This window comes from Malus sylvestris, chromosome 10 (assembly GCF_916048215.2).
Source record: "Malus sylvestris chromosome 10, drMalSylv7.2, whole genome shotgun sequence".
NCBI classification, from domain to species: Eukaryota; Viridiplantae; Streptophyta; class Magnoliopsida; order Rosales; family Rosaceae; genus Malus; species Malus sylvestris.
In genome coordinates, this window is record NC_062269.1 from 33,811,161 (window position 1) to 33,825,216 (window position 14,056).

Below are 14,056 nucleotides of genomic sequence, written 5' to 3' on the forward strand. Positions count from 1 at the left end.
GAATAAATAAATAAATATATATATATATATATATATATTGGAAGCTACCAGGTATTTTTGAAAGAGAATCTCGTTCTTGTTTGAATTTAGTTATATACATTTTGATGCCAAAGGAGAAGTAATAAATTAATTAGGAAAGGATATAGAATCTGAGCCAAGTTTGTAATATAACTACCAAAACAATTAAGACTGAAAAAGACTGCCGTACAGCTTAATGATATAGGATGGACATCCATCCATGCATGAAGTACACTGTATCCATCGATCCGCGACTTTGCGGGTTTGTAGAGCCCTAGCCGCCTTAGCTAGCTACTTGGAAAATTTTAAGAAGTCAGTTCCGCACCCAAGGTATTGAAATGGGAATCTCTGCTGCGTTGATGATGAAGTACCCACATGATCATGATCATGAGAGTTACTAAGTTGTTGAGTCGATGAAGAAGGGTTGCATTTGGTTTGCGACGTTGAGTGATTAATATCGAGGTTCTGATGAGATGCAAGGAGCTTGTCCAAGAATGTCCAATCACCACCACTGATGAAGGACCTCTCCTGCTGTTGCACGAGTCCACAATTACCAGATGCTGCTGCAGCTGCCGCGGCGGCGGTGGATGTTAGCCTTAACAGGTTTTGGGAACACTCAATGTCCATCGTGTTCAAGTTGATATTGTGCGGTGATACAAAGGATGAAGCAGCGACAGCCGACTCTGGACTGAACAGCTGTGGGAGGTGCATGGATCCAGCGTGATCAAAGCTACTAGGGTAATCATATAGTCCTTCCAGACGATGGTGATTTTGTTTTTGCTGATGATGATCGTGATGATCTAGTAGTATCGGGGCATGAGAACCACTTGCCTTCATGTTCGTGAAGTGATCGTGCTCTTGATGATCTTGATGATGAGCAAATTCTGGTTGATAACCTTTGTTGTGATTCTTCTTCTTGAAAACCCTACATACCACCCATCCATCTTCCTGCTGAATCAAATTAAAGTATAACATGTTAGTTATTTCGAACATCGACACGAGTAAACAGCATTATTTGATGTGACATGCAATCAGATCCACTTGTTGCATCAAATTAAAATGACATTCGATAAATTGACACATCATGTATCAATTAAGGGAAATGGATTTTCACACTTTTTTAGACGCACACCTTCTTCCTTTTCAACATTTGAACTGAAAAACTGTGCAGAAATTATTTTCCATCTCATATATAATGTGATTCAGTCAAGCAATCTAATAACAAATGTGGTGTTTAAACATTAATTGTACTTCAATATTTTACCTGAACTTGATCAGCAGTAATGTTATCATCTTCGAGGCGATACTCGTGCATGATCCAGTCGGTCTTTTGGCCATGGGGAGCGCGGCCAGTGTAAAAGACTAGGGTTTTCCTCATGCCAATTCTCTTGGAGCTGGTGAGGTGGATCGCTTTGTCTCTCCCAGTTGCCTTCCAAAACCCAGCTGTGGTTGCGCGGTTTGTACGAGTTCCTGTTGGATATTTCTTATCCTTGTGGCTGAAGAAGTACCACTCATTCTGAGGCCCTGACCCTATTCTGCATTTCTCTGCATGCACAAAATTAACAATTATTACCAAAATTTACAGTCATAGCGTAATGAGCTCAGGATATGTAGAAATATAAGAAGGAAATTGCATTTGGACATATGAAGGAGTGCACAACGACTTTTTTGAAGTGTTAAGAAAAGCTTTTGTGAAAACCCTAAATATAATCTCACCTTTGAGGTCCCAGGGTTCGAGTTTGTTGAGATCCACCTCCCCAATAACATCAAGGTCGATGGCTTCATAAGACACTTTCTTCCTGAGGTAATAGTAGAGAAGCTCCTCATCTGTCGGATGGAATCGGAACCCTGGAGGAACCGTCAATTGTCCATTTCCTGCAGCCATCATCCTCCTCCTCCTCGTTTATATATGCAGATTTATATGTAAATTTGCACCCTGAAAAAGAAAGGCATGCATGACATTATTTGTAGAATTTAAAAGGAACTAATTAATTGCACTCGTTCAAACAAATTTGTTCAGATTCCATGGATTTTTATCCCCTAAAGTTAACAAAATCCCTAAAAACCTTTATAATTAACCCTTAAATCATATTCTATGGAGTTTCATCCCCCGAAGTAAAGATGTTTGTTTTTAGTTGTATGTAAGCAAGGGAAATTAATTACGATACAACCTAGAAGTCCCATGAGATGTAAGAATAAGAGATATAGGTCGAAATAAAGTTGGGAAAAAAGAAAGAAAAGATGAAGGGAAACATATAAAGTGTAAAGATGCATGAAGACAGAAAACAAAAAGCAGGTAGCATACCTTTTTGCGGTAGCTAGAAAGGCTTCCCAAATTCCCTCAGAAACAAAGAAATGAAGACAACCGGTAACGCAGGAAAAAGGCAGACAGCTGAGAGAGCAAGCAATACTGCTGATTTCTACGCTTCAAGGGCACGATGTCGTAGCTAGGTTTAGAGAGAGAGAGAGAGAGAGAGAGAGAGAGAGAGAGAGAGAGAGAGAGAGATGGAGAAGGAGACAGTGAGAGAGAGAGAGAGAGTTATAGATGAGTTTAAAGCCTTCCTTCTGACAGAAGAAGGCGGGCACAGAAATAAAGAAACAAACAATAAACAATATAAAAACAATTATGTCATAGCACTCTAAAAATCTTATTTTGCACTCTAAATTTTCAATAATTAAAAAGAAAAATACACTTGTTAGGAGTGCAAAATGAATTTTTTGAATGCTAATAACAGTTCCTTAAATTATTTGCATACACAAAATTGACATACTTGTTGACACACTAGCAATACATGTGAGTCTTCCACCTGTATTAGAAGACGTGTTAGTAAATTTGTCAATTTTGTGTGTCAAAATGTGTTAGCCCACGTCTATTTACAACTAGTGTTACTGTTATGAAATATGGAAAAGAAGAAAATGAAAGTAGAAAATAATTAAGTTAATGATTAGTAATGTCAAGGAGATACCTTTTTTATACTACATGATGGGATTAATGATGCACAACATCTAGTAAGATAAATATATCGATTAACATGATTTGTATACATAACTTATCACAATGGAATATCTATGTGGTACCAAAACATGATCTCCATGTCATTTCCTTTAACTTAGGAAATACTAGGGAGGTTGCATTTTTGTATCACATTAGTGTATCATATGATAAGCCAAGTGATGTATACATGTCATGTTAATTAATAAATTTATTTGATTGAATGTTAGTTGTATTAATTATTTGCCACATCATTTAGTACACTAGTGTGATATAGTTATGTGGTCTTTTCTAACGTTACTATTTAACTTGACGTATGAACTAAAAAAAGGGTGTAAATTTTAGTAGGTTAATAACGTAAGAGGGGGGCGGTGTCTTGTTTTCTCGTGAGGGTATGATGTGAAGGGGATTTGGTAAGTGTCCGTTGAACGGGAGACCTTAATCCTCAATATCGCCTCATTCAGATGAAGAAAATCTGCAAAACTGTCAATTTATTCCCATTTAGTACAATCAATTTTTCCTTCTTTCTCAATTTTAAATAATATGTTTCGTCTTTTTCTATCCAGTGTTATCTATTTGTCTTCAGTTACGCATGCTCATGTACAGTACTTGGTCAGAGTCAAAGAGGAATTACAGAATTCTTTCTTTCATTCCTTTACATTCCAAACCTTGTTCATATCAGATCTTTTTTAAAACCATGTGACCCTTTTGCACAAATATTATTCATAAAAATACCTTATTTATAATTATATGGCTACATTGAACTAGTTCTTTTCACGCTTCATTTAATTATTAGTTTAACTTATAGAAGCTAGAATTTTTTTTTAAAAGCTGCGGTCAAACTCAATGGATGTACGTGGGTCATCGACTGAGTGCCCTGAAACGCGTTCATCAAGTGACAAAATTTGCATCAAATTCAGTGCAAGTGAGAAACTTGAGAGGTTCCTAATTTAGTTGTTCAAAACGTGCATACATGCCATATTACTTATTTATCCACCCCCATTGCCATATTGGCATTGTTTTAGGGGAATGGGATGCCGTGCTGCATGCAATCGACGACCGTGATCCAGGACTTCGAAGCATATAATGATTCCGGATCCTAGGTAGAACTATAAACTATTAAGTGTTGATCTGTAAAAGAAACCATAAAAACCACCCGAAATTGATGAAAACATATGGTGTGTCCTACCGATTGCAACCAAAGCCAAGGCTAGCTACATTTATCTCCGGTGATCCACTTGACCTGATCGTGATAATGTACCACATCACCTAAATCCTAATAGTGCATGTAATCCATAGTTTAACGTCGGTTTTTTATTCTGTTACAACTTCCACGGAGAATGGAACTTCTCCTTAAAGATTATGAACTCTATATATATACACTGCTTATATCTTCTATATCATATTGTGATCAACAATCTAACTATGTCGGTTTCTAATTTTGTTTAATATCTCAGTTTCTATTAATAACCTATTAGACTATTGACTCTTCCATTCATCTAACTATCTAGTTAACTGCTATATATATATATATATATATAACACTCGTTGAGTTTATTCTTTGGTCATATTATTCTATTTAAAAGTCCTTGCATAATTGAATGAATAAATAAAGGCTCTATTACTAGCTAGACTCACTTTACGAGACAATATCTATATTGTTAGATTATAAATTTAAATCACACATTCAAATAAGAGAGGTGAAATTGATTAATAATTTAATCAATTACCAATTCATAATCTAACAACACAAGAATATGGGCAAGAAAATATTTATCTAGTACGTATTCAATAAGAATGGAAAAAGTTCCCCCAATGGACCTGGTTCCTGGCCTTGTGGGGTGAGGAGGTAATAAAGTTTCAAAAAACTAAAACATATAGGGTTATTATACAAAATAGTCCATGAGATTTGTATAATCAATAGAAATGGTCATTGAGATTGAAAATCAATAGAAATTGTCACTGAGATTGTCCACCATCCATGATTTTGGTCATTCTGTTAAAAACTCTTTGGGCAATTTTCAAAACTTTAATAACTTAATCGATTCTTAACCAAATTCGACTCGTAATATATAAAAAATGAAGATAAGAAAGTGTAGAACAAGATTATACCTATTTAGAAGCCCAATGATTGCCGGAGATGGCCGGAAAATAGCCTGAAAGGTGACTGGTACGCGGGAAAACTGGAAAACTCGCCGGAAACTGGGTAAACCTTAAACGTTCATAACTTCTTTAATACTCAACGAAATCGAGTGATTCAAAAATAAAAATCATACTTCTCGATGCGACAAAGAGAATGGCATCTTTTTTTACTACTAACTCGCCTTGGTTAGGCCGGAAAACTGCTCGAAAGTGGCTAACTCGAAAATAGTTAGCCACTTTCGAGCGTTGTCCGACCAAACCACGGTGATTTAGCCTTCGAAAAAGGTATCATTATCTTCGTCTCGTCAAAAAGTATGATTTTCATTTTTGAATCACTCGATTTCATTGAGTATTGAAGAAGTTATGAACATTTAGAGTTTACCCAGTTTCCGGTGAGTATTCTAGTTTTCCTGCGGACTAATCACCTTTCAAGCTATTTTCCGGCCATTTCCGGCAACCATTGGGCTTCCAAATAGGTATAATCTTATTCTAAACTTTCCTATCTTCATTTTGATATATTATGGATCAAATTTGGTTAAGAAACGATTGAGTTACAAAGCTTTGAAAATTGTCCAAAGAGATTTTAACATAATGACCAAAATCATGGATGGTGGACAATGCCAGAGACTATTTTTATTGAATTTCAATCTTAGGAACCATTTCTATTGATCATGCAAATCTCAAAAACTATTTTATATAATAACCAAACATATATAACAAAAAGAAATGAAGGAATATCATATTTAGTTATATATGAATACGGACGATAAGAAAGCAGAATCCTTAAAGTCCGTGGCATTTACACGTGCTTGTTCAACACATAATACACGATTCAAGGCCTCGATTAGCTTAATTTAATACCAAATGCAATACAGGGAGCCGGGATTCGGATGGCTTTGTTTCAATACCATTCAGACGCAAAGGGATTCCTACGCAATCTTCCATATGCACATATTTCCTGGTCAAACACGCTGAATGGATGGAGATATTTTTCAGTACTTTCAAAATACAATCATATACTTTATATGTTATTATATAAGTGAAAGAATACTTGGAAAAAAAATGTCTCAACTTATATAATGACATATGCCGTACAATGTCGTATTTCAAGCACATTAAAAAATCTCTTAAATGAGCGTTCCTCTATTATATACATACTCATATTACTTCATGCAGTAGAGGAGTACCACTGGTTTTGTGTATACCAATCTTGTATGTATGTATATGTGTGTATATACATTGTATAATTATATATTGTTTATGAGTAATATTATTCATACCATGTTTTTGTACCACATTTTCATACCATCTTATGTGGCATTTCATGTGGACAACCACATCATTTGAATTAATTAGATTTTTAAATTTAGTTCACTATTTAATAAACTAATAATTAAGAAAAATTAGTTAATTAAATGATGATTGTAATATACGAGGAGTCTTTCTCCTTTCTCTCCTTGGATTTTGCAAATTTTTCAAATAATGTGACTGTCCACATCAGATGCCACCTAAGATGATATAAAAATATGGTATAAAAACATAATATGAATAACATTACTCATTGTTTACATGCAACAACACAGCTGGTGCCGTTGCCTTTACGAACACTTTTATAAACTTCACTCGCAGCATTAAATTCATCAAATATAGAATGGAATCCTATGGAGCATGGGAGCTTCTATTCTCCTCCTCGCATCATGAACCCTAAACGCTCATTTCCATGATGCTTGTTGGACCTCCAACAATCATTAATTCATAACTCTGGAGATCTGGTCAGCACTCAATTAATTTCCATGGTCTAACCCTATATGCATGCAAGTATGCGTAATGTTAGGGAGTTTTAAATCAAATTGCAAATTAAATGATGTGTCACTACTAAGAAATAAGCACGTTAATCGACACTTAATTAATAATCCAATAATCTGTAACCACATCATTTAATTTACAAATTTGATTTAAAAATTTTGTTCTCCCTAATATTAATTTGCAAGCATATATATTTTTGAGAAGTTTTGTGTTGGTCCAAATAAACCACAAAGTTATTCTCCACTCTCAACATGTACATTTGGATATGGCTTTTAGAAATTGGGTTAATTATGAAATTTCCTGCTGAACTTTAGGTGTTGTACCACTTTGGTCCTTGAAAACAAATTTTGGTTCCGAGTTGATCCCTTAAATTCTTTAAAGCGTTTCTAATGAGGACAACAATACAAAGCTAAGGAGACTCTCTCAACTGTATGACTTTTTCTAGACTTTGTCATATTCAGTTTTTTACACAATATTTTATAATGTTTGTACGACAATTAACGTTAAACTATTAGGTGATTGAGAGTTCATAAAGAGTCCAACTTTAAAAGACTCTTCTTAGCATTTCTCTTAGAGAATTATTGTAATTACGATTTACATGCAACAACGTACTGGTGCCGTTGCCTTTACGAACACTACTACTTTTATAAGTGTTGCATTAATTTCATCAATAAACATGTTATAATACGGGAATCCTATGGAGTATGGGAGCTTCTATTCTTCCTCGCATCATTTCCATGATGCTTGTTGTAGCTCCAACACCAATACTCATTAACCACTCCACTCTCTCTGCTCTGCTCTAAATTAATTTGCATGGCGACCTAGATGCATGCAAAGTGAACACTCTTATGGCGCGTTTTGTGCTCGTCCCATTAAACCACAAAATCAATCCTCCACTCTTTGACTTTTCTCTCTTTGGATATAACTTCTGAATTTAACATAATAAAATATACTCGTTATTAGCATTACAGTCTAATAATATATGTCGTATATATTTTTCTTCACTTATAAGTAATCAAAATTCTAAAATTTGACTAAATGAATAACGCATTTAGTATCTAATTATTAGGGCTGTGATATCCACACACCTCATTTTACTTCTCACGCATCTTTTTAATTTTCGACCGTCGGATCGGATGAATTGAAGAAGATCAACGGACATAAATTATTAAGGGGTGTGTGAGAAGTAAAATGGGATGTGTGAATAGCACACCCCTATTATTATTGCTTACTTTTGTTTGTCTTAGTCTTAATCTTCTTAAGGAAAAATATCGTTGTATAAACAAATTAATAAAAACTTAACTTCAAAAAACCAATAGGGTTACATGTCATGATACATCTGAGATTCTGAATGTCAGACATAGCTGTACTCCAATGACAAGCATGTAATCAAAATATGGTTTTGCATATGAAAACTTGGAAAGGGACAGGAGCAACATGATTTTCTCTTCGCCATGTGTATCTACCGTATCTTTGGTTTCCAATCATACTGAAGAATCTTAATATTGTGCAAAATTCAGGGGGAAAAAAAAGAAGGTGTAACACTAACACTTTATCTCATCTTATATATTTGGGATGCATGTAGCAAAAACTGATACACTGGAGCAAATCTTCAATTGACCAAGTTACCACAATCAAACAAGTTGTAAGCATAAGATACAGATAATGTATACATCTTAGTATAGGCTGTTTCAACCCTTGCTTGTCGGATCAAACCTCAGCGGATGCAGCGTTCTTTGTGATCGTGCAATTTTTGGGGATGCACCGTGGTTATCTCCAAGAACAAGGTTCTCATGGTCTCCATTGTTTCACACTCTGTCAATGGACCTGTTACTGCATCAGACCATGAAGTCACCTCTGGCAAAGGTCCTGTAAGTGCAAGATAATTTTCACCAAAAGTTTGTGGCATTTTCTTCCAGCTAACCTGTTCAAACATCAAACTCTGAGTTTTCTTCATTATAAGAGGCATTAACCTATTAAATGAAACAAAAATATGATTTACTCAGAGCAGAACGAAGACAATGAGAACCATGTAAGGCTTGGAGAATGCATGCACAGAAAAGCCAAGAAGCGCAAATTAGCGATTAACAAATTGGCACCCAAAATTATCATAAACATTTGCAGAATTGAGTGTAAGGAAGAAGCTGAAGTTGATCATATATATTGTGTAAATAGTACTAGCTTGGTTTTTCTGTTTCATGTTTAGATATTTAGCAGCAGAGGACACTTCGGATGTTCAGTGGAAAGTACCAGTTCTAGTAAAGTGTTACTCAAAACTTAATTCCTTAAACCAAGGAAATGACCAACCACAACGAGATTCAAACACAAGCACTAATCAGACAGACAATCTAAGCTTCATTACCAAGCTAAGTAACGGTTGACTAAAAAAAGCATTTAAATTTGATCTCAAAGTTAACTGAACAACACAAGCTCAATCGTTATTATAATTTATAACAGCGCGGCACACTAACAAGTTCATTGAGCTTTGTGCTTATGCACACACGCAAATACGGAGACAGGTGCATGAACACCTAACTTGTTATTCCAGCCATGATTGCAAATAACAGTTGAAGACTTTGAAAGAAGGTGCTTAAGAACTAAACTAGGATTGCAGCCGTTCTAGTTTTACTGAACAGAAAAACATGCCCATTGTATTTTCAGACTTCAAAATTTTCAATAAACAAGAAAAATAGCTCATCTTCTCAAAGGATTTGCATTGTAACAGTAGTTTTGTATGCTCATATGTTATAATTAGTATCTAAAATTCATACTTCAGTTTGTAAATATGATAAAATAAATAAATTAGTGCAATCCTGATAAGTAAATAGATGTTGCAAGCTGGAAATACTTAATCAAAAGATTATCAACCTAACAAGCCCTACTTGTCCAGGGAATGCTTTAGATAATGCCTTGATAGTAGAATTTTGTAGCCAACTGTCATCGGTGGATATATGTTTTGGATGAGCTGCTTCCTTTCTGACATCAGATGCTTCATTTATGCCGCCACAATTCACACCATTAGGCGGCCATTCGGCATCAATTTATTCTTTATTTCCAACCAAGTTGTAACATTTCATATAAAATACAAAACAAACATAATTTAAAGCACAAGGTAACGTGTGATGCGGTCATAATGGATGACAACGAAAATATCAAGGCATATAGGCAGTTGGATACAGCATAGCTTACTGTGGAAGAAAGGACAGCTGTACGAATAATAGCCAAAATATAATTAGCAAGTATGAAGGTACATAGTAGTCATTCCTAGCAAACTTATTAGGTAGAATAAATTCTAGGATCTATATTCTTACTTACCAAGCTCCTACCTTAACATGTAACTTGAACGTACATAACAGCTGGACATTTTGTTGGTTTCAATCTTCATTAGCTGTATTAAACCCTAAAGTCAAACTTCTGCAAAACGTCCTTAACTGTGTGAGCCTGTTGATTTTATTAAAACTTACAATTTAATCGATCTTAAAACTTCGATGCCTTGTAACTGAGCTTTCAACTCATTTTGATCCTCAATTAAACAACATTTAGCATCACTCTCCTATGGGTCCTTCAAGGCTCCCCTTTTCAACCTCACATCCATGTTTACAAGAGTTGTTTTCTCTGGCCAAGTCAAAGCAGTATTCTGAATGACATTTGAGGCTGGCCAAGTCAAGGCAGTATTCTGAATGTCATTTGCGCATTTCTTCTGCACATTCAAGATGACTAGGAGACTCTTTTGAGTCTAAATCCATAGGTGTTTCTCTCTCCTTATTTGCTTGCTCCTCCCGTTATTCCTTGATTAAATAACTGCATTCTCTGCATAAATTCTCACTGAAATATCACTACACCCTTTCAAAAACTACTTCTAGGTCTTTCTAATGAAACTCAGAATAAGGTTGTTCAAGTGGATAGCATTCTCTATATGTTTCCAGAATCCAGATAGCTATGCGTAAAAAGTGGGCTTGACGACAAGATGATTGTATGGAGATGAAGTGTATTAAATTTTGGAGAAGATAGTAAGATAGCATTCTTCATACCTCTTGCAACTGTGACAAAACTTTTCCATCAGAAAACAAGTCAACGACAATGCCTGATATTTACTACAAGAACAAGTTAGTAATACACTAGGGACGGAACTGTAGGGAATTGCAAAAAATGAGGTATAAACAATGTATGTACTTGGGAAGTATGCACGAGTACAAAAATTACAAACAAACCCTTGAATCTGAGCACAACATCCAAAGAAACAGAAGAATGTGCTCCGGGTAATACAATGAGCCATGTATACAAGGATCTCACCAGCATATCCTCCAGGAATATTAACTGAAGGAGAAAGTGCATCGCCAATATGAACGTTAAGTATGCCACCAGCTTGAGTTTGCTTGTCAAGATCAGACAGCCCAAGATATTCTCTTGCTTTATCAATCAACTAAAATTTTTGAAATATTGAGTAAGGAAGCATTCACCATGAACAGATCCTAGCATATAGCAGATGCAAATATGATTTTACCAAGATTAAACATATGGAAAAACAGAAAATTATAACCTTGATGAATCCCACATATTAGTTTAATCATGCTAATCACACGTCCAAGTACATATTCAGTAAACTGCTGCGTAGTGACTTTAGCTGTCAGAGCTAAACAGATGAGATAGTACAACTTTGGAAGGTAACATTTTCAAGAAATTATTGCAGACCAAGCAATTTTTTTTTAAGTGATATTTTTCTTGTCAGTGACCTTTACACTGTTAATCTAAATGTTGTTGACCTTGTGTTCTTAACTTCTTGAGTAGTTTGGCAAATTTTTCAGCTATTTGAGAATAGAGTTATTTCCATAACTTATCAAATTTCAAAAGGAATTTTCTTACAGCTAAATAATTTTCAGCACATGATACTCTGTTTCTGCATTTCTTCCAGAAAGAATTTGTTTCAATTATTGTTCTTATAAGGTGCCGCTAAGGGCTAAGACCTTAGATCTTGGTGCCACTTGTTTAGTTTTCCACGAATATAAGATTTTCAAGCACCAGTTAGGGAAACAAGGGTGAACAATGAGCTGCCTTACATGTTCTCTCCTAAACAATGGACAGAAAACTTTCCATTAGCAGGCCCACACCTTCAACATGATTTCATTCCGGTGTACACGATTTGAAGATTGCCACGACCTAGTCTTATGATTCCCATGACCTATAATTACGCTAAAAATGCCATACAAGATAATATAAGGCCAACACTAAAGCATCTTGGCATTGCTGCAATAGCATTGCAGCCACCAGACAAATTACATCAGAAATCACATAGAACTGCTTAGTAGTAGAGATGTCTTGGTAGATAACACTTTAAACCGAAAGGAAGCGATTTTGAGTCCTTTGGTCAATAGTCCCAATGTGTTCTTTAAGTTACCATACCCACATGATATTAATTCAATGTCATAAATAAGCTTTCATTTACATATGTATAGTTCATGTAGTGCAATTATAAAAGATAGTTCAAACCTATGAAGTCAAGTCAAATACTTTTCAAAAACACTCACAATTTGATCAATTCCCAACCTTCAAGCTGCAATGATGGCCCCAAGTTGAGCATCAAATGAGCAGCTGTTCCACCACCCTGACTTGAACAATTCAACAAAACTTGTAGTCAGGAAATCACTATTTACAATACTAAAGGTATTTCACAAGATACCCAACATTTGTTCAAACTGAAATGAATTACCAAGCCAAGGATGGCAATAGGACCTTTCGGAACAATAGCAGGCAAGCTAGCAAACTCATCCTGCACAATGCAACACAATACAGAGACTTTCTTTCACATATTTGAGCGATACTCTTATCAAATCTAAACTACGTGAGGAAGATTCGAACTTGGGTGCTTCAGCACATTTAAATACACATACCCAGTAGGAAGCAGTCCACTTCTGGTCCTTGTAAACAATGCTATGCACATTATCTGCACGAACCCAAAACAAAAACAACATAAAAATGCAGAACAAAAAAATGGGTAATAATTGGATTGAGGAAAAATATGTAAAGAAACACATACGAGAAGAATCGAGGAGCAGCATTCTCGATTTCGGAGTGTCGACGATTACAATGTCGTTGAAACCGCTTTCATGGCCGTCAGCACTTGAAATTCTTCTTCTTCCTCCTCCTCAATTTTCTCTTCCAATTTCACTCCTTGGTTATCTGCGTTGGAGGCTTTGGTCTTGACTTTTCGGTTCCCATGACAGAACCGAAGCGAGACGGAGGATGTTGCTCTACAGCGATGTGAATGGTTGAGATAACTCGTAGCAGGGGAGTGAGTTCGACTCAGACCGAGTTGTTGCTTGTTAGGACCTGCCAGTTGGGCCTCACACCTCTCTTTCAGCACCGGCCCTTTTTGTGAATAAATGCCTGGTCCCATCTTTCAAGCCCATGATCCTTAGCTGGGGTTTTACTCTTTTGTCGGGGTATAAATGTGTAATGATCAGCCCTTTAGGGTTAGAAGATGAATGAATGAAATCTCTTTTCCCTTTTGCCTTAAATTCTTCCATTATTCTCCTTAACTTTCCTGCACTGTTTACAATTTTTTCTATTTTCAGCTTTTGATCCGATTGGGCGTACCAATTGGCATCAGAGCCTAGCGACCCATGGGCAAAAACACCCCTTCCCCGAGCTCTGACCCCGATGCCATAGCTGCTGCAGTTGATGTTAGTCATGAGCATCTTCGCAACCAGGTAGAAGATGTCTGTGACTCCCTTTCATCCCTGGAAACTCAGCAAGCTTCCTTCCAAAAGACCCTAGATCAGATCACCACTTCCAATACATCCTTCCAAAACGCCATGACTACTCAGTTCGCAGCTTTCCAATCCTTGATGCTTGATGAGTTGTGTCTCCTCAAATCAACTCACCCTCTTCCCCAACTCGCTACCTCCGTTTCCTTAGTTAACCCCACTCCTACACGCCATGCTACATTCAACATGCAACCATCCTTCCATTCCCTATTCGACCCGACCACCACATTCTCAGGCCTCAGCTTATCTAACACCCCCAACTCCCAATCTCGCCCCAATCCCCACCTCCATTCATTCTACCCGAACCCACCCATCCCCATCTACCATCACAAGT

The 14,056-nt window shown here is 36.2% G+C and overlaps 1 protein-coding gene and 1 pseudogene across 2 annotated transcripts; both read right to left on the reverse strand.

Annotated features, from left to right (window-relative positions):
• Positions 1-77: 77 nt before the first annotated feature.
• On the reverse strand, positions 78-2,547 carry LOC126585264 (protein SOMBRERO-like). 2 transcript variants are annotated; one of them, XM_050249668.1, is made up of 4 exons: positions 2,324-2,547; positions 1,735-1,954; positions 1,283-1,563; positions 78-966 (listed from the first exon to the last, which is right to left on the reverse strand). In XM_050249668.1, the coding sequence occupies exons 2-4, from the start codon at positions 1,904-1,906 to the stop codon at positions 310-312; spliced, it is 1,110 nt and encodes a 369-aa protein (XP_050105625.1). In that variant the 5' UTR covers positions 1,907-1,954; positions 2,324-2,547; the 3' UTR covers positions 78-309. The 2 variants fall into 2 exon arrangements, with proteins under 2 accessions (XP_050105625.1, XP_050105623.1); XM_050249666.1 differs by having other exon boundaries at positions 79-969; positions 2,324-2,546.
• Positions 2,548-12,338: 9,791 nt separating this feature from the next.
• LOC126584494 (uncharacterized) lies at positions 12,339-13,352 on the reverse strand (annotated as a pseudogene).
• Between the last annotated feature and the right edge of the window lie 704 nt (positions 13,353-14,056).

Coding starts and splice junctions, on each gene's coding strand:
- LOC126585264 (XM_050249666.1), bottom strand. CDS start 1,906: ATGATGGCTGCAGGAAATGGACAATTGACGGTTCCTCCAGGGTTCCGA. Junction 1,564..1,734: donor CGAACCCTGGGACCTCAAAG/GTGAGATTATAT, acceptor TTGTGCATGCAG/AGAAATGCAGAATAGGGTCA. Junction 970..1,282: donor TTACTGCTGATCAAGTTCAG/GTAAAATATTGA, acceptor AATTTGATTCAG/CAGGAAGATGGATGGGTGGT.